This window comes from Schistocerca piceifrons, chromosome 2, assembly GCF_021461385.2.
Source record: "Schistocerca piceifrons isolate TAMUIC-IGC-003096 chromosome 2, iqSchPice1.1, whole genome shotgun sequence".
Lineage (NCBI taxonomy): Eukaryota > Metazoa > Arthropoda > Insecta > Orthoptera > Acrididae > Schistocerca > Schistocerca piceifrons.
The window spans coordinates 352,205,527-352,225,597 of NC_060139.1; the positions used below are offsets into that span (position 1 = coordinate 352,205,527).

General features: G+C 40.0%; 1 protein-coding gene across 2 annotated transcripts in view; it reads right to left on the reverse strand.

Moving 5' to 3' along the window:
• The window catches only part of LOC124776969 (CDK5RAP1-like protein), a 125,701-nt gene that overhangs the window by 93,099 nt on the left and 12,531 nt on the right, over window positions 1-20,071 (reverse strand). For both annotated transcript variants that reach the window (XR_007015669.1, XM_047252210.1), the window contains exon 3: window positions 13,035-13,245. Coding sequence is in view for 1 of the 2 variants with exons in the window: in XM_047252210.1 (XP_047108166.1) it covers window positions 13,035-13,245 (211 nt within the window). In the remaining variant the exon portion in view is untranslated. The remainder of the gene's footprint in view (window positions 1-13,034; window positions 13,246-20,071) is intronic.

The following is a 20,071-nucleotide window of genomic DNA, read 5'->3' on the forward strand; positions in this document are numbered from 1 at the left end:
GCACAAGAATGGTAAAGAAAACTGAGAATCTGTTAGATGACAATTGGTTTGGTTTTCAGAAAAGTATAGGTACCAAAGAAAAAGCTCGGAAGTTGAGACTGATAATGGAAGCATAACTTATGGAAAAACAAGGCATGCTCAAATGTTTTGTTGACCTAGAAAAAGGACTCAATAATCTAGATTGTGCAAGATGTTCAAAATTCTGAAAAAAAAAAAAAAAAATAGGAGTACCAGTAAGCTATTGGAAGAGATGGAAATTTACAATATGAACGAGAACCAAGAGGGAACAATAAGAATGGAAGACCAAGAACGAAGAGATCAGGTTAAAAGTTGTGAAAGAAAAGGGTACAGTCTTTCATCCGCACTGCTTGATCTGTAAATTGAAGAAGGAATGACACAAGCAGAGTGAAAGGATATCAATGATAAGATTCACTATTGACATTGCTACCTTACGTGTAACAAAGAAGAATTATAGGACCTGTTGATGGAATGAACAGTATAATGAATGAAGAATGGAGATTGAGAATAAACCACAGAAAGTTGATAGTAATGAGGAGTACCAGGAAAGAGAATAGCAATTAGAGAGGGTTTAATTTGCAGAAGAAATTTGTGACAATGTATGTTAGGAGCACAGTGCTGTTGTTGTTGTGTGGTCTTCAGTCCTCAGACTGGTTTGATGCAGCTCTCCATGCTACTCTATCCTGTGCAAGATGCTTCATCTCCCAGTACCTACTGCAACCTACATCCTTCTGAATCTGCTTAGTGTATTCATCTCTTGGTCTCCCTCTACGATTTTTACCCTCCACGCTGCCCTCCAATACTAAATTGGTGATCCCTTGATGCCTCAGAACATGTCCTACCAACCGATCCCTTCTTCTGGTCAAGTTGTGCCACAAACTTCTCTTCTCCCCAATCCTATTCAATACTTCCTCATTAGTTATGTGGTCTACCCATCTAATCTTCAGCATTCTTCTGTAGCACCACATTTCGAAAGCTTCTATTCTCTTCTTGTCCAAAATATTTATCGTCCATGTTTCACTTCCATACATGGCTACACTCCATACAAATACTTTCAGAAACGACTTCCTGACACTTAAATCTATACTCGATGTTAACAAATTTCTCTTCTTCAGAAATGCTTTCCTTGCCATTGCCAGTCCACATTTTATATCCTCTCTACTTCGACCATCATCAGTTATTTTGCTCCCCGAATAGCAAAACTCCTTTACTACTTTAAGTGTCTCATTTACTAATCTAATTCCCTCAGCATCACCCAACTTAATTCAACTACATTCCATTATCCTCATTTTGCTTTTGTTGATGTTCATCTTATATCCTCCTTTCAAGACACTGTCCATTCCATTCAACTGCTCTTCCACGTCCTTTGCTGTCTCTGACAGAATTACAATGCCATCGGCGAACCTCAAAGTTATTATTTCTTCTCCATGGATTTTAATACCCACTCCGAATTTTTCTTTTGTTTCCTTCACTGCTTGCTCAATATACAGATTGAATAACATCGGGGAGAGGCTACAACCCTGTCTTAATCCCTTCCCAACCACTGCTTCCCTTTCATGTCCCTCGACTCTTATAACTGCCATCTGGTTTCTGTACAAATTGTAAATAGCCTTTCGCTCCCTGTATTTTACCCCTGCCACCTTTAGAATTTGAAAGAGTTTTCCAGTCAACATTGTCAAAAGCTTTCTCAAAGTCTACAAATGCTAGAAACGTATGTTTGCCTTCCCTTAATCTTTCTTCTAAGATAAGTCATAGGGTCAGTATTGCCTCATGTGTTCCAATATTTCTACGGAATCCAAACTGATCTTCCCTGAGGTCGGCTACTACTAGTTTTTCCATTCGTCTGTAAAGAATTCGCGTTAGTATTTTGCAGCTGTGGCTTATTAAACTGATTGTTCGGTAATTTTCACATCTGTCAACACCTGCTTTCTTTGGGATTGGAATTATTATATTCTTCTTGAAGTCTGAGGGTATTTCGCCTGTTTCATACAGCTTGCTCACCAGATGGTAGAGTTTAGTCAGGACTGGCTCTCCCAAGGCCGTCAGTAGTTCCAATGGAATGTTGTCTACTCCGGGGGCCTTGTTTCAACTCAGGTCTTTCAGTGCTCTGTCAAACTCCTCACGCAGTATCGTATCTCCCATTTCATCTTCATCTACATCCTCTTCCATTTCCATAATATTCTCCTCAAGTACATCGCTCTTGTATAGACCCTCTATATACTCCTTCCACCTTTCTGCTTTCCCTTCTTTGCTTAGAACTGGGTTTCCATCTGAGCTCTTGATATTCATACAAGTGATTCTCTTTTCTCCAAAGGTCTCTTTAATTTTCCTGTGGGCAGTATCTATCTTATCCCTAGTGAGATAAGCCTCTACATCCTTACATTTGTGCTCTAGCCATCCCTGCTTAGCCATCTTGCACTTCCTGTCGATCTCATTTTTGAGACGTTTGTAAACCTTTTTGCCTGCTTCATTTCCTGCATTTTTATATTTTCTCCTTTCATCAATTAAATTCAATATTTCTTCTGTTACCCAAGGATTTCTACTAGCCCTCGTCTTTTTACCTACTAGATCCTCTGCTGCCTTCACTACTTCATCCCTCAAAGCTACCCATTCTTCTTCTACTGTATTTCTTTCCCCCAGTCCTGTCAATTGTTCCCTTATGCTCTCCCTGAAACTCTGTACGACCTCTGGTTCTTTCAGTTTATCCATGTCCCATCTCCTTAAATTCCCACCTTTTTGCAGTTTCTTCAGTTTTAATCTACAGGTCATAACCAATAGATTGTGGTCAGAGTCCACATCTGCCCCTGGAAATGTCTTACAATTTAAAACCTGGTTCCTAAATCTCTGTCTTACCATTATATAATCTATCTGATACCTTTTAGTATCTCCAGGATTCTTCCAGGTATACAACCTTCTTTCATGATTCTTAAACCACGTGTTAGCTATGATTAAGTTGTGCTCTGTGCAAAATTCTACGAGGCGGCTTCCTCTTTCATTTCTTAGTCCCAATCCATATTCACCTACTACGTTTCCTTCTCTCCCTTTTCCTACACTCTAATTCCAGTCACCCATGACTATTAAATTTTCGTCTCCCTTCACAATCTGAATAATTTCTTTTATTTCATCATACATTTCTTCAATTTCTTCATCATCTGCAGAGCTAGTTGGCATATAAACTTGTACTACTGTAGTAGGTGTGGGCTTCGTATCTATCTTGGCCACAATAATGCGTTCACTATGCTGTTTGTAGTAGCTTACCCGCATTCCTATTTTCCTATTCATTATTAAACCTACTCCTGCATTACCCCTATTTGATTTTGTGTTTATAACCCTGTAGTCACCTGACCAGAAGTCTTGTTCCTCTTGCCACCGAACTTCACTAATTCCCACTATATCTAACTTTAACCTATCCATTTCCCTTTTTAAATTTTCTAACCTACCTGCCCGATTAAGGGATCTGACATTCCACGCTCCGATCCGTAGAACGCCAGTTTTCTTTCTCCTGATAACGACACCCTCTTGAGTAGTCCCCACCCGGTGATCCGAATGGGTGACTATTTTACCTCCGGAATATTTTACCCAAGAGGACGCCATCATCATTTAATCATACAGTAAAGCTGCATGCCCTCGGGAAAAATTACGGCCGTAGTTTCCCCTTGCTTTCAGCCGTTCGCAGTACCAGCACAGCAAGGCCGTTTTGGTTATTGTTACAAGGCCAGATCAGTGAATCATCCAGACTGTTGCCCTTGCAACTACTGAAAAGGCTGCTGCCCCTCTTCAGGAACCACACGTTTGTCTGGCCTCTCAACAGATACCCCTCCGTTGTGGTTGTACCTACGGTACGGCTACTGTATCGCTGAGGCACGCAAGCCTCCCCACCAATGGCAAGGTCCATGGTTCATGGGCGGGGGGGGGGGGGGGGGGGCACAGTGCTGTATGGTAATGAATCCTGGAGTGATGGGAAAAGCATCTGAAATGCAGTGTTATAGAAAGATATCAATATTTACGTGTACTGATAAAATAAGGGATGAGCAGACACTCTGCAGTATGGCAGAAGAAAAGAACATGTGGAATACACTAACAAGAAGAAGGAAGAGTATGATAGAATATATGTTTAGACATCAGAGAATTACTTCCATGGTACTACAGGGAGCTGCAGAGGGTATAAACAGTAGAAGACGGAGACTGGAATACATTCAACATATAATTGAGGACAGAATGCAAGTAACAACTGGAATCAGTCAATTCATACAAATATGAAGTTCTAACAATTTGTGGAGGTATAAAATGGGATAAAAAATGTATAATAATTTTCCCAAAGATGTGAAATATGGGAGTAAAGTAAATTTATTCAAAAAGGCACTCAAACCGTATCTCTTAAATACTGCACACTACACAATTAAAGATTACTTGGAGAACATAGAGTATCCATTAATAAAAATAAAGATGACTGCTAGTCCACAGTACTAACATTCCATCACTTTTACATGTTGTAAATCTCACTCTTCATGAGGGGATGCTGACTCAGTTTTTCAGACAGGTAAAAGGGAAGACATGGTAATGTAATAGAGATGTGGCAACATGGTTGTGGTTTTGAAGTGTGGGATTGTGGACAGTGAAAAGCGCAAAGAGACTAAATGAACAGCATGTATATATTTTATATGTTATCAAGCAAAGTTGTTCCAAGCACGTGCAAAAATAAGAATACTTTACGTTAGATGTAACTGAAAAAAGTAGAGAATTTGTTAAACACTGTGAAAGACGGCAAGTTCTTGAGGACTTGCCTCCCTTCATTACTGTTACTATTGTTATGACATTTAATGTGATAGTTTGACTGACTGTATGGAGAGAGATGCACTGCTCACAGTGTTATCGGAGTGCTGTTTTAATGAGCTGAATTCTGGGACTGAGAAGCGGCCAGCCACAAGTAGATTGGCAGACAGCGCATGGGAGCTGGCTGCCACTTTCACGTCATGGGAGATGTTTGCACAAGTGCCAGGAGGACATCAATGGGAATCGCCGAGCAACTAGCTGTGTCCTGCTGCTAATGCAGTACAGAAAATTGTTCTCAATTCTTGATGGAGAGCTTTATACAACTTTCAGTCTCCTTCGTCTGATGGGCTGGTGCCCTAGAAACTGTTTCCTGTCAGGAGAGATAGTTTTCTAGAATCTGTAGGCATTTGCAGGTCAAATGGCAGAGGACCTTCTTTTTTTCCCCTCCAGAGAACTGTATCTGCTAGCACTATAAAACATTCCTTCTCTGACTCTGATACAGTCCTGTCCAGCTGGATGCCTGACAGTTTGTCTCCAGAGCAGATGGTGTAATTCCCCCCACCCCCTCAAAAGGTGGATTCCAATGTCAAGCAATTTCCCACATAAGCATCACAACTGGAAGTCAGATACTGATGTCAGAGACAGACCAGTGGTGTCAGTAGCTTTTGGCGGCACGTTATTCTACTGGGGAGTTACTTTTACCAATCTCCTGGAGGGAAAATTTGCAGCACTTTTTGATTATGCAGTTGGCATGGAGGAATCTTGTCACATGCAATTGGTAGGCTGAGTCTTAAGAGTTGCTTCACATGGAGTATTTTTTGGAAGAAAGGGATGGAAAGGAGTTTTAGAGAGCTTGTCCAGGAACTGCATGGTGTATGCATCAGAAATTTGATCTGGAGACTTTGAGTGAGGAACTTCATTCAGTGACACTAAGAATGGATCGTCCACAGACGGCAAATGAGGCGAAGTCCTCCATTCGAACTCAAGCTCAGGTGCCCTGATCACAGACTTGCAAATTTTCACAGCGCCGAGCAAAGTGTTCACCCACTATGGGTAGCCATCTGTGGTGAGAATCTTTGCTGCTCTGCCACATATGGAATTTTCTGTGTTGCTTTACACCCTCAGTGGCATGTTCTTTCAACTTGTGGCAGCAGATGGTCAATGAATGCATGTTGCACAGCCCTTCTGTTTAATGGTTCACAATCACTGTCATGTAAAAAAGTCAGTCAGACAGTGTTACCATTGATACCTAAAGAGAGAGGCATCACACAGAGAATTCCACCCCTCCACACAACTTTGTCAACTGACTATTACTTCTCACATAACTGTGATTTATTTGTGTTTTGTTAGATCTGTTTTTCTGTGTTATTTATTTGCACATCACATTCCACACACTCTATTGTAATCAATCAATCATTTCAATGAAGAACCTTTCTTGTTTCAGTAGAGAACACACCGCATTCATTAATGACCTTTCCAAAGGCCTCACCTTTTGCCCCACTCCCAAATTCAATCATGCAGGGCTTTTTAAAGACCATCTCTCCTTCTCCCAGCCCCTACAGCAGAAACACTTTTTCGCCATCAACCCAACCAATCAGACTCCACAAAGACCAATGTTGAACTCTGCCTTATGCAGTTCTCTCTCATCCATCCAACTGTGAGCCACCCTCACTGTCCCCAAATCACTCCCTGTTAACTTTCCGGAATTTCTTAACCTTGAACCTTGCCTCACCATCATTCCCCAAATCCCTCAACATGCAAACTAACCTTACATCCACAGAAAGAACCACAATCCACCACCTAAAACCTGATACTAACCTTGTAATCCAACCTGTTGGCAAAGGCTCCACCACTGTTGTTTTGAACCACAAGTTTTATCTGGCAGAAGTACTCCACCAGCTGTCTGATTCATCCACCTACAAACCCTGCCACAGTGACCCCATACCAGAAATCCAGCAGGATCTCCAGTCTCTTCTCAAATCATTACGTCCATCCCAGAACCATTCCCCCGAGTCCATCTCTCTCCTCACCCCTATCGCTCCCCATACTCCTATCTCCTACATACTTCCCAAAGTCCATAAACCCAATCACCCAGGATGCCCCACTGTGGACAGTTACTGTGTCCCCACTGAGAGAATCTCTGTTCTTGTGGACCAACACCTTCATCCTATTACTTGCAACCTACACTCCTATATAAAAGATACCAACCATTTCCTCCAGCGAATCTCCACAGTTCCTGTACCTTTGTCACATGGTGACCTGCTTGTTGCTATTGATGCCACCTTCCTTACACTAACATCCCTAATGCCCATGACCTTACCGTTACTGAACACTACCTTTACTAATGCCCAACAGATTAAAAACCTACAACTCTTTCCTAGTCACCATGACCAACTATATTCTCACACACAATTACTTCTCCTTTGAAGGCACTCCCTACAAACCAACCTGGGGTACAGCCATGGGTACTCACATGGCACTATCCCATGCTAACCTATTCACGGGCCAGCTAAAGGAATCCTTCCAAAAAAAAAAAAAAAAACAGAATCTGAAACCCTCCACCTGATTCAGATTCATTGATGACATCTTCCAGATCTGAATCAATGGTTAGGACACCCTATCCACATTCCCCCAGAATCTCACACCTTCTACCCCATTCGCTTCACCTGGTCCTGCTCTATCAAACAAGTCAAATTTCTTCATGTTGACCTGAACCTCAAAGATGGCTACATCAGTACCTCTGTCCATATCAGACCTACAAACCACTAGCAATACCTTCACTTTGATAGCTGCTGCCTATTCCATACAAAGAAATCCCTTCCACACAGTCTATCCACCAGTGACTGTCACATCTGTAGTGACATGTGGTCCCTCTCAAAATATACCGAGGATCTCACTGAGGCCAGCCCTACACAACTCCTGCTCCCACCCCTTGCATCATGCCTCATATCCTTGTAATAGACCTAGATGCAAGACCTGTCCCACACATCCTTCCACCACCACTTACTCCAGTCCAGTCACAAGCATCACCTATAACATCAAACACCGGGCCATGTGTGAAACCAGTCGTGATCTATATGCTAAGCTGCAAACACTGTGCTATATTCTACATGGGCATAACAACCAACAAGCTGTCTGTCTGCATGAATCGCTACTGACAGACTGTGGCCAAGAAACAGCTGGACAACCCCCTTGGTTAGCTCACCACCCAACATGACATTCTTCATTTCAATGATGGCTTCATAGCCTGTGCCATTTGGATTCTTCTCACCAACACCAGCTCTTCTGAATTTCGCAGGTGGAAACTCTTTCTTGCATTATATCCTATGTTCCCATAACACTGCTAGCCGCAATCTTCGTCAGTCATTGTCCTTACCAGTCTAGTCCCTTCCCCGTTCCTATTACAGAACTACGTAGCTCTCTATTCCACCAACGCACCTACAGTCTTTTTATTTCTCTTCTTTTCCACTACTGCCCCCCCCCCCCCCACCATATAATCTCCTAACTGCACCTAGCTGCTCTACCATCTCTCCACCTCATACTCATGTGCTCCCACTAGCAGCACTTTACTGTCCCCATCCCTACCCTGCTATCCATCCCGCTCCTTGTCCCAGCCTCCTCTTTACACCCACCACCCAGTTTCTTCTCCCATCATGTACTGCTGTTTGCAGTGTGGCCCCAACAGGTAGAGAATGCCGTCATGTGTGGGTGAGTTGTATGTGCATGAGTGTGTGTGTATGTTGGTTATTTCTGACGAAGACCTCAATGGCCAAAAGCTCACTTTCTAACAACTTTTTGTTGTGCCTATTTGCAACTCAGCATGTCCACTATATGGTTAGTAGCAACTATCATTTTCATAATACTGTTACATTCAATCCTGGATTTTTAATTGATAGATACATAGAACATTCACATTCTGATTTAATATTCCTTCACAGGAGCCTCCACTGCTAACAGGCATAATAAAAAATATCATACAAATTAAGAGAAGAGGAACATACAATTAATGAAGCTATTTCCATGTGCCCCTCCTCACACTGATGCAACCACAACTACGTATGACAGAAAGCAACGTAGATCACACACAATATCTCATGGACAACACAGTCATACAGAGGGTCCAACAAGATCAAAAATCGGCTGAGCCCAGAATGTCTAGACTTAGCTAAATCATGGAAAACCTATATATGTGCCACTTCAGTCTGTCTCTGCAATAAAACAGCAACTTGTCAAAGTATACATCTCTTTTCCTGTTTTCAACTGAACATTTGCTGACTGGAACCACATATGTTTGTGCTGCCAGTGTGGCCATTTGAGTTACATTGCCATGGTGACTACTCTTGCCTGTTCGGTCATCTGCCCCATGCTATTACCTCCTGGCATGTACCTGATGTCTAACCTTTTGTTGGTATAAAAACAATATTGTGATTCATTTCAAAACTGTGGCAAACATTTGCCATTTACTTACACTGGAATGAATCACAGTGTATTTAATGAATAGCAGCTGTCAAATATCTCAGAAGAGCAGTCACTTTGGCTATTGGGGCAATATGCCTCCTAGCAACAACAATCTGTTCTTTATCAAACAAAGACAATCTGGTCATAATGTGTGATTACTTTTTGTGTAGTTCAACATTCTTTCAGCATTTTTCATCTATTTGTTATATGTTACGCATTGCAAGCATCATGGACAAGTCACATTCTCTCATATTCCACCAACCAGTTTATTCAATGGAAGTGAAAATCATGCATATCTATGCATCAGTTACATATTGTAGCGAATATAAGCAATAACATAAGCTAGATACATATAACTTTGGTTGCAACCTTCCCCATCCGTGTTGTGTTTGTCTCTCAGATCTCTGTTAATGGCTTGAAATTTTTCTCTACCCTTGATAGATTTAAATTTTGTCTTCAATAATTTCCATTTATACATGCACTTCCAGCAAACAGGCTAAGTTATAACTACAATGAATATATGTAACATTGTGCTACTACAGGTTGATCTTACACTGAAGCTAAAACTGTTTCCATAGTAGCAACAAATGTACAAGATACCTCTTGCTGATTCCTTGGCACTAACTGGTAAATAGTTTCAGTTGACCATCAGTGCTTCATTTCAGCATGCTCTTCCCTCAACCTATTTTATGTTTAATCAGAATATTTTGAACAGACTGATGGTGTCACCATGTGCAGCCTCTTGTCTCCCCTGGTGACTATATGTTGTATGGAGGATTTTGAGGAAAGAGCACCTGACTCAGTGGTTCTTAAATCAACTGTTTTTTGGAGGTACGTGGATAACACTTTCATTGTGTGGCCCCACAGAGAAGATAAGTTAATGGAGTTTTTAACGTCATCTTGACTGCATTCATGAGAACAGTCAATTTAGTACAGAATTAGAGAAAGATGGTTGTCTCCCATTCCTGGATATGTTGGTTAAATGTAAGAGTGATGGCTCTCTGGGATATTCTGTCTACTGTAAGCATACTCTCACTGATTTGTACTTGCATTTTTCAAGCTGTGATCACCCGCCCCAAATCACGAGTGTGCTTAAAACCCTTGTACACAGGCTTCATACAGTATTAGACATAGATAGTTTACCCAAAGAGCTTGCACATTTAAGGACAGTGGTCAGGGACAACGTGCCTGCAAAACCCCTAGCTTTTCATCCCTTTTTGGCAATATTTCCTTCAAAATAATATGAATCCTTAGTAATTTTCAGATGGATGTGATTTTCTGCCCACCACCTAAGATTTTGGAACTGCTGGGATCAGTGAAGAATAACTTGTTATTGCAGAAGGCAGGAATTTACAAAATACCTTGGCAATATGGTACAGCCTATATAGGATCAACAACATGCACAGTGGAAGAACATTGACAAAACATGAACGCCGTACTCACCTTCTACAACCCAGTAAGTCTGCAACTGCAGAACACTGCTCCAATGGACATTCAATGGAGTATGACAAAAGATTAATTTTGGCCACTTTGGCCACAATAACCCCTTTTTGGGAGTCCATTATAAAAGAATCTGATGAAATATGCATTGCAGAAAATCTAATGAACCATGACAGTGGCTAATGTGTGGGATCCCAACTCTGAGATTTGCTCCAGATGAAGACGCCAGAATACTCCGATGACTGCGCGAGCAGCAATACCAAGGACAGCTGATCCTTACAGTTCCACCAGTAAGGGTGCTGCCACCGGGCAGTGTGGTCCTTCTATCACCATGACTCTGATGCATGCATGGGAATACTATCAGTGTGCTTTATAAGGCGGCACAGACAACATCTTTGTCAGTCTTTGATGGCTCACCTGAAGATGACAGTCATGTGTACAGCTGAAATATCATCGACTGAAGTTTATGACGACTGGCTGCAATCCCGAATCTCTTCAAACATTTAATTTGCCATGAAAATTTTAAATTTCACAATGTATGTTACAGAGCGCATTCCATAAGTAATGCGACCAATTTTTTTCTGACGCAGCGGTACACACAGCATGTTGTAACCAGCTGGGCTAAGTGGATGGGGGTGTTAGCTTCAAGCGCTCTTTGTCTCATTTGGCTGCGGGCTGCCAGAGAGTCAGGACGTGCATTTCCGTCAACATTGTTTTGAGTTTATGTAACATTGCAACGATACGGTATCAAATTTTGCGTTAAACTTGAGAAGTCTGCCACCGAAATGTTTCCATTACTTCAGCATGCCTTTGGGAATGATTGCTTCTCCAAATCACAAGTTTTCCAATGGAACAAGTCATTCAGGGAGGGCCAAGAGGAGATCACCAACAAACCTCGCAGTGGACGGCCATCAACCGCAAGAATTGATGAAAATGTGACGTGTGTGCGCAGTTGTTTCAACTCTGACAGACAGCTGAGCCTTCAATTGATAGCACAAAATCTAAACATGTCAAAAAACAACTGTTTTCCACATTGTGACCAAAGATTTTAATATGAGAAAGGCGTGTGCCAAACTCGTCCCAAAAGTGTTGACCAACGAACACAAGCACATGCAAGTGCTTCGGTGCTGAGAAATGTTGCAAAAGTGTGAAAATGATCCTCATTTTTTAAACTGAGTTATCACTGGTGATAAGTCGTGCATTTTTGAGTATGACCCTGAGACAAAAAGGCAGAGTTCAGAGTGGCACACCCCATCGTCGCCCCGTCCCAAGACAGCACGCATGAGCAAGTCCAGGATCAAAACCAGGCTCACTGTCTTTTTTGATGTCAGAGGCATTGTCCACCATGAATTCGTACCTACCAGGACTACAGTGAACTCAGCTTTCTACTTGGAAGTGCTCAAAAGACTGAAAAGGAGGATCTCGCACTGCTGAAGCGACATCAAGGACATGTGGAAAGTTCATCACGACAACGCTCCGAGTCAAAGTGCCTTCATTGTCAATGACGTCCTGTCCAGGACGAAGACCCCATTGGTTCCCCAGCCTCCGTACAGTTCTAATCTGGCTCCTGCTGACTTTTTTTTGTTTCCTCCGTTAAAGGAGTCATGAAAGGAAAACATTGGGACATAATTGAAAGCATCCAGGCGCATGTTACATCACCTCTCAAGGACATTCCGGAAAAGGCATTCCAGGATGCCTTCCAGGCATGGAAACACCGCATCCAGAAGTGTATTGATGCAAGAGGGTGCTATTTTGAAAATTTTTGATTATTTGTACAAATATATTCAATAAATGATTTTTTATGAATTTGGTCGCATTACTTATGGAACACACCTCGTATTTGTTCTCATTTTCTGTCAAGTCTTAAATAATTTATCATGATCTGTGGTGCCTCTACTCGAACTTCACAGCTTCTTACAATGTGAATCAACCAATGCATGAGTAAGGACAACTGAAAGGTTCATGCCCCTCAGTCATCACTTTCTTCATCTCTGGTGATGCTTTATGTATATAAGAATAACAAGCTGCAATGTGGTTCAAGTGCCACGTTAAACTGTAGCGCTCTCTGTAAATAGGTGGGTAAGTCAATTCAAAGGTCGGAATAATGTAAGAACATACAGCCTCCTGTAGGACCATGTCTAGTGAGGTACTACAGTTTTCAAAGCAACCTACAAGGTTTTAGGATGATGTTGCTTTTTATTATTAGCTAATGAAGATAGGATTTTAAGTTTCGCTCTGATTCTGAGCAGTATATGAGATATAATCAAAACTGTTCTCACTTCTGGGAATAAATTACCTTTTAATATCATGCTTTAAAATATAATAAGGCAGTTATAATGACTTACACAAAAGCTGTTACTGCATCTTGATTAAGGCGAACTGGCATTATATCTGCATATGTTTCATCTAATGACAGCAGCACATTCACTGCAGCTTGTCCAGTATCAGTAACTGCCAATAACCTTGGAAGGTCACGGTAACTGTCGGGACCGGCAATGATATCAACACACTGTTCACACTCCAAAAGTTTGAACTTCAGTCGTTCTGCCATACAACCTACAAAGAGTAGATCACTACTTAACATGAGATGTAATTACAGCAATACATTATTCCATTTATTGGCACTAATGATGAGAAACCATCTGAAATTCCACTCAAACATATCATGAGTAAACATACGGTATCCTGTAGCACAGAGATACTCTTACTAGCTAAAAGTCTTATGAATTTTCAGAATTGACAATTAATGACATCAGATGTAAGATGAATGTCAACAGATTCCACCATATCACAAAATTTAGATAGCTATGTAATGAAAATCACAGATAAATATCAACTGCAAAACAACGGAAAATAAGGTGCAACATTTAACATAAAATTAATTCCTTTCATGATTAAATCAGGCAACACTTTCATAAGGAAGAGTGCTTGAAAAGAGGGAAAACAATACAAAAAGAAACAGATGTTACGTGTCTACTAAAATGATTTAAAATGGAAAAAAATAATAAAGTAAAATATGTAACAATAGCCCCACCCCAAACACAAACACACACACACACACACACACACACACACACACACACACACACACACACACACACACACACACACACATTTTTATAATATGTATGGATATAAGAGTACAAATGTTTGTGGTATGTTAAGACCAATGATTACAGTGATCAAGATAAGATGGCAGCCACATACAATTCTTTATTAGGGAAGACAAGAGAAAAGAGCAGTTATCCCAAGTCAAACACAGAAAGTGTAATTTAAAAAAAGTTGCAGGCTTAACCAAATTTCTTAGTTCTGCCTGCTTTATGCTTAGGTACCCCTCCCATTATGTTTACTAGCATAAGGTACTGCTCACTCAGTATGGTCCTTTACGATAATCTCCTTTGCCAGTATACATAAAGTAAAAAGTATTTACCCTACAGAAGAGTAGAGTCAGAATATTGTGTAAGGTCAATCCATGCACTGCATAATGGAATATATGGTTCACAACAAGAGTGAATTGAATGTTAACTGTACAATCACTAGCACAATGTTGAAAGTAAAAATTTTTTACACTGACTATGAACCCCTATCTAGAGATTAGATTGGAGCTTAAAGCGGGTATTACACGATGATCCACTGCGAATGGTATTGGTCTAGCATGACAGTAATCTACCGGTAGAACAAGTAAAACTACAGATATTAGCAGACACATTATCCATGCGCCAGAATAGAGAGCAGTTCTAAATTGCCTTCAATCCGCGCATGCGCACTATGTAGGGATAACTCGTGCATGCACAGAAGGGGGTACGGCAGTGCTTTCTGCTAGTTATTTGCTTACTGTACAGTTGCTAGTGGATAATTTCAGATTTTCATGTTGGGGATTTTCTATGGTTTTTTTCAGTAAGTAGGTTTTCATAAATGCAGAAAAAAAACTTTTTTTGCCATTAGGCTTTCTTTTATACTAGCTGTTTGTGAAAGCATTTTTTCCTTTGATTACTTCGTTTTATAGAAATGAAATGGAGCAAAGAGGCGTTAAGTGTCTAAATTCAGGCATACAGCAAGGAAAAGTGTATGTATGTACCCACTTTATCATAATACGGTATGTTGGCAATCATTTCTTCCTAAGTAATATGCATATAATGTTACACTGTGATTTTTGATTTGTATCATAATGCCTTAGCTTACAAAAGTTCATCTTCGATTTGATTGTATCTATTGCTTTATTTCAGCATGCCAGAAAAAAGAAATGGGTAGGGATGGCGAGAAAGTCCGTGCAGTTTCGTCCAGTGTGACAGACGAGGACTGCAAAACTGAGTAGCACATTGCACATTGCATTCAGTTTTCCAAACTTAGAAAAATAACACAAGGGCACCTTTAAGTATTGGTCCTTTAAAGTGTTGCAAATTGTGGTGCACACACCCATGACTACTTCTGAAATGGTGGGCTGTGCTATTCTGTGGCTAAAAAGCATGACTCGTAAAAGATTCCCCAGTCACCAGGAAACATATAGCTACAACCAGCCTGCAACATAACAGGGAATGTACTGGCACTTTATCAGTGATCAGGGCTGGTATGATCACAAAACGTACAAACGTATGATTTAATTCTTACTTTCGAGAATGTGAGACAGCCTCCCTCATGACTGTGTCAAATTTGTTATTTTCATCTTCTATCATACACAGCAGCTTCTCGAAACAGGCCGTGTCCATCCTCAAGAAGTTTCGAAATTCTTGCGGATCTTTGAGCCTTAGTTCTTTCATTAGCAGCGAATGTAATCCCTTCCCTTTGTCTCTTCTTTTCATCCAGCGTTGAACTCAACACACCCAGACTTTTTGTTTTCGTCGTCGTTCTGCCCTAATCTGAAGATTTGCTGTCACTACCAGGGTAATAGCTCCAAAAACAAGTGGATCCTCCATGTCCAAAATGCTGTATAAATACATATACCTTAAAACTAACTGTTGAATCTGTAATTCAGAACAGTGGTAACCTACATACAAGAATAAAAATTACTTAATAAATAATGATAAAAAACAATTTCTTATTAAATAGGAACCTTGAGCTCCCATAAATGATTTGAACAAATGATATTCCAATATGTCACACAGTCCCCCTAGTGTTTCGTGCGGTAGAATGAGCGACTTTACAAGAGATCAGACAGCTCTATATGTGTTTCATGCATTATTACCATCTACTGCGCATGTGCGCCAGGTATATCCCACGTGGATGGTGTAATAGGTCTATGTGAACCAGCCTGTAGTTACAGATATGCACTTTTGGGGCGTTGGTGCATAGGTATACGGTTTAGGCACATCATGTAATAGGGCCTTTATATTCTGGTGCAGAAGTTTATGACAGGTTGCTTATAGAAATCAGGTAGGGAATTGAAAAATCCTCACGTACTCAGAAACAAAGTAAAATAGACCTCACTGAACACTATCATTTATCAGAAGATACAGACTTCAAAAAATGCCTAAAAACATAAAAATATTGCTCAATAAAACATTGTCACTTGTAATATTTTACATAATCGACATACTTTACTTGTCTTCATGAAGTTCTTCTTCAGAATAGTGTGAATAGATTCACATGTGTCAGATATTACTTCACTCAATGCACATTTGGACATTGCCGTCAAATATTCTAAATTGATGTGACTTCCTGTTGCCGGAAATTGCAATCACAGTATTGGACATTCACATGGTGAAATTACTCTCAAACAAGTATTCTGCAAAGTTTCATGAGGAGTTAGGTGCACCAATGAATATTTATAAGCCTTCTGTCCATTCACAAATGATTTTGCAAGTCTTACGTTTGCTGTGTAATTTATGACGTAAATTAATACCTTATGTGAAAATGGCTATTGCTTAAGAAGCCACTTTCTTGACCATTTAGATCATTACTTCTGCCTCTGACACTTAACATTTTTAAGGCTAGTTGCAAACAATGGCCACAGCAACACTGCCTGCATTATGAGTTAAGTGTCTATCTTTGTGAGAAGACAGCTGTTTGAAGTAAAAGATCTTTCCTAGACTGACAAATGGTCTACATCTACGCAAATACTCTGTTTCCCTCCCGGTTCCACCTGCAAGTGAAAAACGACTGCCTATAAGCCCCTGTATGAGCCCTAATTTCTTTTGTCTTATGTTCATGGACCTTACTTGAAATGTATGTTGGAGTCAGTAGTGTCATTCTACAGTCAGCTTCAAATGCTTCTTCTCTAAAGTTTCTCAATAACATTCCTCAAAAGGAATGTCACTTTCCCTCCATGAATTCCCATTTGAGTTCACAAAACAGTTCCGTATGTAGCCAAAGGGTTACATGACATTAGCGGAGCACACTTTTCTGGCCAACTACCCACAGATAGAGGGGGCGTGACTTACATTTTTGTGCAGGTAGAGTGCAGGTAAAAACATGTAATACTTCACCAAACCAAGCAAGCCAATAAAACCACAGTAGACAATTGCTTAAATAACTATTTTCAAGATATAGGAAAACCTAAGAGACTATTAACTGATAATGGACCACTGTTAACCAGTCACAATTTTAAAACATTTTTTGGCATGGGAAATAGTACGTCATGTAACCATATCAAAATATCACCCACAGTCTGATCCATGTGAGAAAGTAATGAAAGAGTTTGGCCAATTATATTGAACATATGGGTCCCAAAAACATATCACATGGGCACATATGATACAAGAATTCCAGATCATATAGAATGAGATACCACGGATGTCCACTGGATTATCACCAGTAGAGACAATGCATAAGAAATCTACACAAGAGCCATTATTAAAATTCTTCAGATGCCCCACTTCAATGGATGAAGAAGCAGCTGTAATACACACTAAGATAAGAAGCAAGTTACATGAGTCATCACAGAGCAAACTGTGTAAGTTTAACAATACAGCAGATGTACCTGTATTTAGCATAGATGACTTAGTTTTAGTAACAGATGTCCATCATAGTTCCACCTTTTAAGGTGGCGGGAATATCACATCCTAAAGCACTGTTCCTGGTTGATCCCGATACTGGCTAGAGAAAGGTACTATACAATGTTGATACAGTTAAGAAACACATAACCCCAGGAGAATTTGCACACTCTGGAAATTCGGCAGAATGGTGCCTGTCAGAAGTCTGAGTTAATGGCTTTGATATTTTTCTTTTATTTCTCCAAAGCCATTCCTTCTACTTGCACTATTCTATAATCTGTACCTACTACTATTCTATTTTATTTAATAACTAAATCATATCCTTGTTTGTGAAAGCAAGAATATAACACTAAAAGATGCTATGTGAATAACTGGCATTATCAATTTTTGTTTAAAATATTAATAATATGTAGTACGTTTCTTACAGAAAAAGATACATACATATGATATCTACATATACTGTTATGTATAACTGAGGAGGACACAGCATGTTATCTTAGATGGAGAGTCATTGTCAGATGTAGAAGTAACTTCGGATGTGCCCCAGGGAAGTGTGTTGGGACCCTTGCTGTTCATGTTGTATATTAATGACTCTGCAAGACAATATTAATAGTAAAATCAGGTTTTTTGCAGATGAATATGAGTATGTGGTTGTCTATAATGAAGTGATATCAGAGAGAAGCTGCATAAATATTCAATCAGATCATGACAAGATTTCAACATGGTGCAGAGATTGGCAGCTTGCTCTAAATGTTCAGAACTGTAAAATTTTGCACTTCACAAAACGAGAAAACATAGTATCCTATGACTATAACAACAATAAGTCACTGATGGAATTGGCCAATTCATACAAGTACATGGGTGTAACACTTCGTAGCGATATGAAATGGAACAATCACATAGGTTCAGTCATGGGTAAAGTGGGTGGTCCACTCCAGTTTATTGGCAGAATACTGGGGAAGTGCACTCAGTCTACAAAAGAGATTGCTTAAAAGTCACTCATGTGATCCATCCTAGAATATTACTCAAGTGTGTGGGACCCATACCAGATAGAACTAACAGGGAATATTGAACATATACAGAGAAGGGCAGCACGAATGCTCATAGGTTTTTTTTAATCCATGGGAGTTTCACAGAGATACTGAATGAACTGAAATGGCAGATTCTTGAAGAAAGATGTAAACTATCCCAACAAAATTTCAAGAACCGGCATTAAATGATTACCCTAAGGATATACTACAACCCCCTATATATTTCTCACACAGGAATAGTGAGGATAAGATTAAAATAATTACTTCATGCACATAGGCCTTCAAACAATTATTCTTCCAATGATCCATACGTGAATTGAAGAGGAAGAAACTCTGATAACTGGTACAATGGGACATACCTTCTGCTATGTGCCTCACAGAGGTTTGCTGAGTACGGATGCAGGTGAACTGAGATACTGTAGTTTTTAAGAGGAACAATGCAAAATGGTAGGGTTTCTATCGGTTTTATATGGGAGGTTCCTTATGAATATTGATACACATGACAATAGAAAGACCAACTTGTGACGATTACAACTGATGATTCACTAATTTTTCTTTTCTTTCTTTCATGTGTTGCTGTTCTTACTCTCCCCACTTAAAACCAAGATTTGCTAAGGTCAATTTTCAGGAAGTGAAGTTGTGACAAGTGTGTTCAGTAGGGAATCCCAAACATCTTCTCCCTCTGGCATAACTACAAAGAACTTTAGAACCAGAAATACCAGTTCTATCTTTCTTATATTAATATTAATGTGTTTCCATCAGTGAAACCCTTCTCTTTTACACATGTTTCTATCACAACCTGTTGACACAGGAGAGCAACACATGTACAAAGATGCAACTTGGACAAATGGACATAATTTTCGCACTGTACACACACTGTGTATGACACCACTACACTACATGTTAGGCATATCACACATTGTGGGGAAAGACAAACAGGGAAAGCCAGTGAGTGTAGCACACGTCAGAAATATGATGCACTAACATGAGCATAATGAGCAGAAGGTAGCAGTGCCATCTAGTGATGAATTTATTAATTGGTAGCACAGACGCACGAATAATAAAACAAGATTGTTTTAGAAGTTTTAAATAGATAGAAGGAGCTACACAAGAAACAGGAGTAGCAGACACAAAAATTAGGTTATATTTAAGTAACATAATGTTTGATCAGTGTGAGAAGACAAACAATATTTAATCACCTGGACATGTGTTACAACACAAGTGTTTTACAAAATAAGTGGCAATGGAAACTACTCTAGCAGGTTTTGTTGTCAACATAAAATCCATTGAGCCTTCAAAGGACGAAAATGGCAATTTCAGTCCTCGCTTTATAATGCTTTGTGAAATTTTTAATGATAAATTGAGCTGTAAGTGATGGCTTGGACAGTTTTAAATACAAACACAGTAGCAGATCTAAATGAT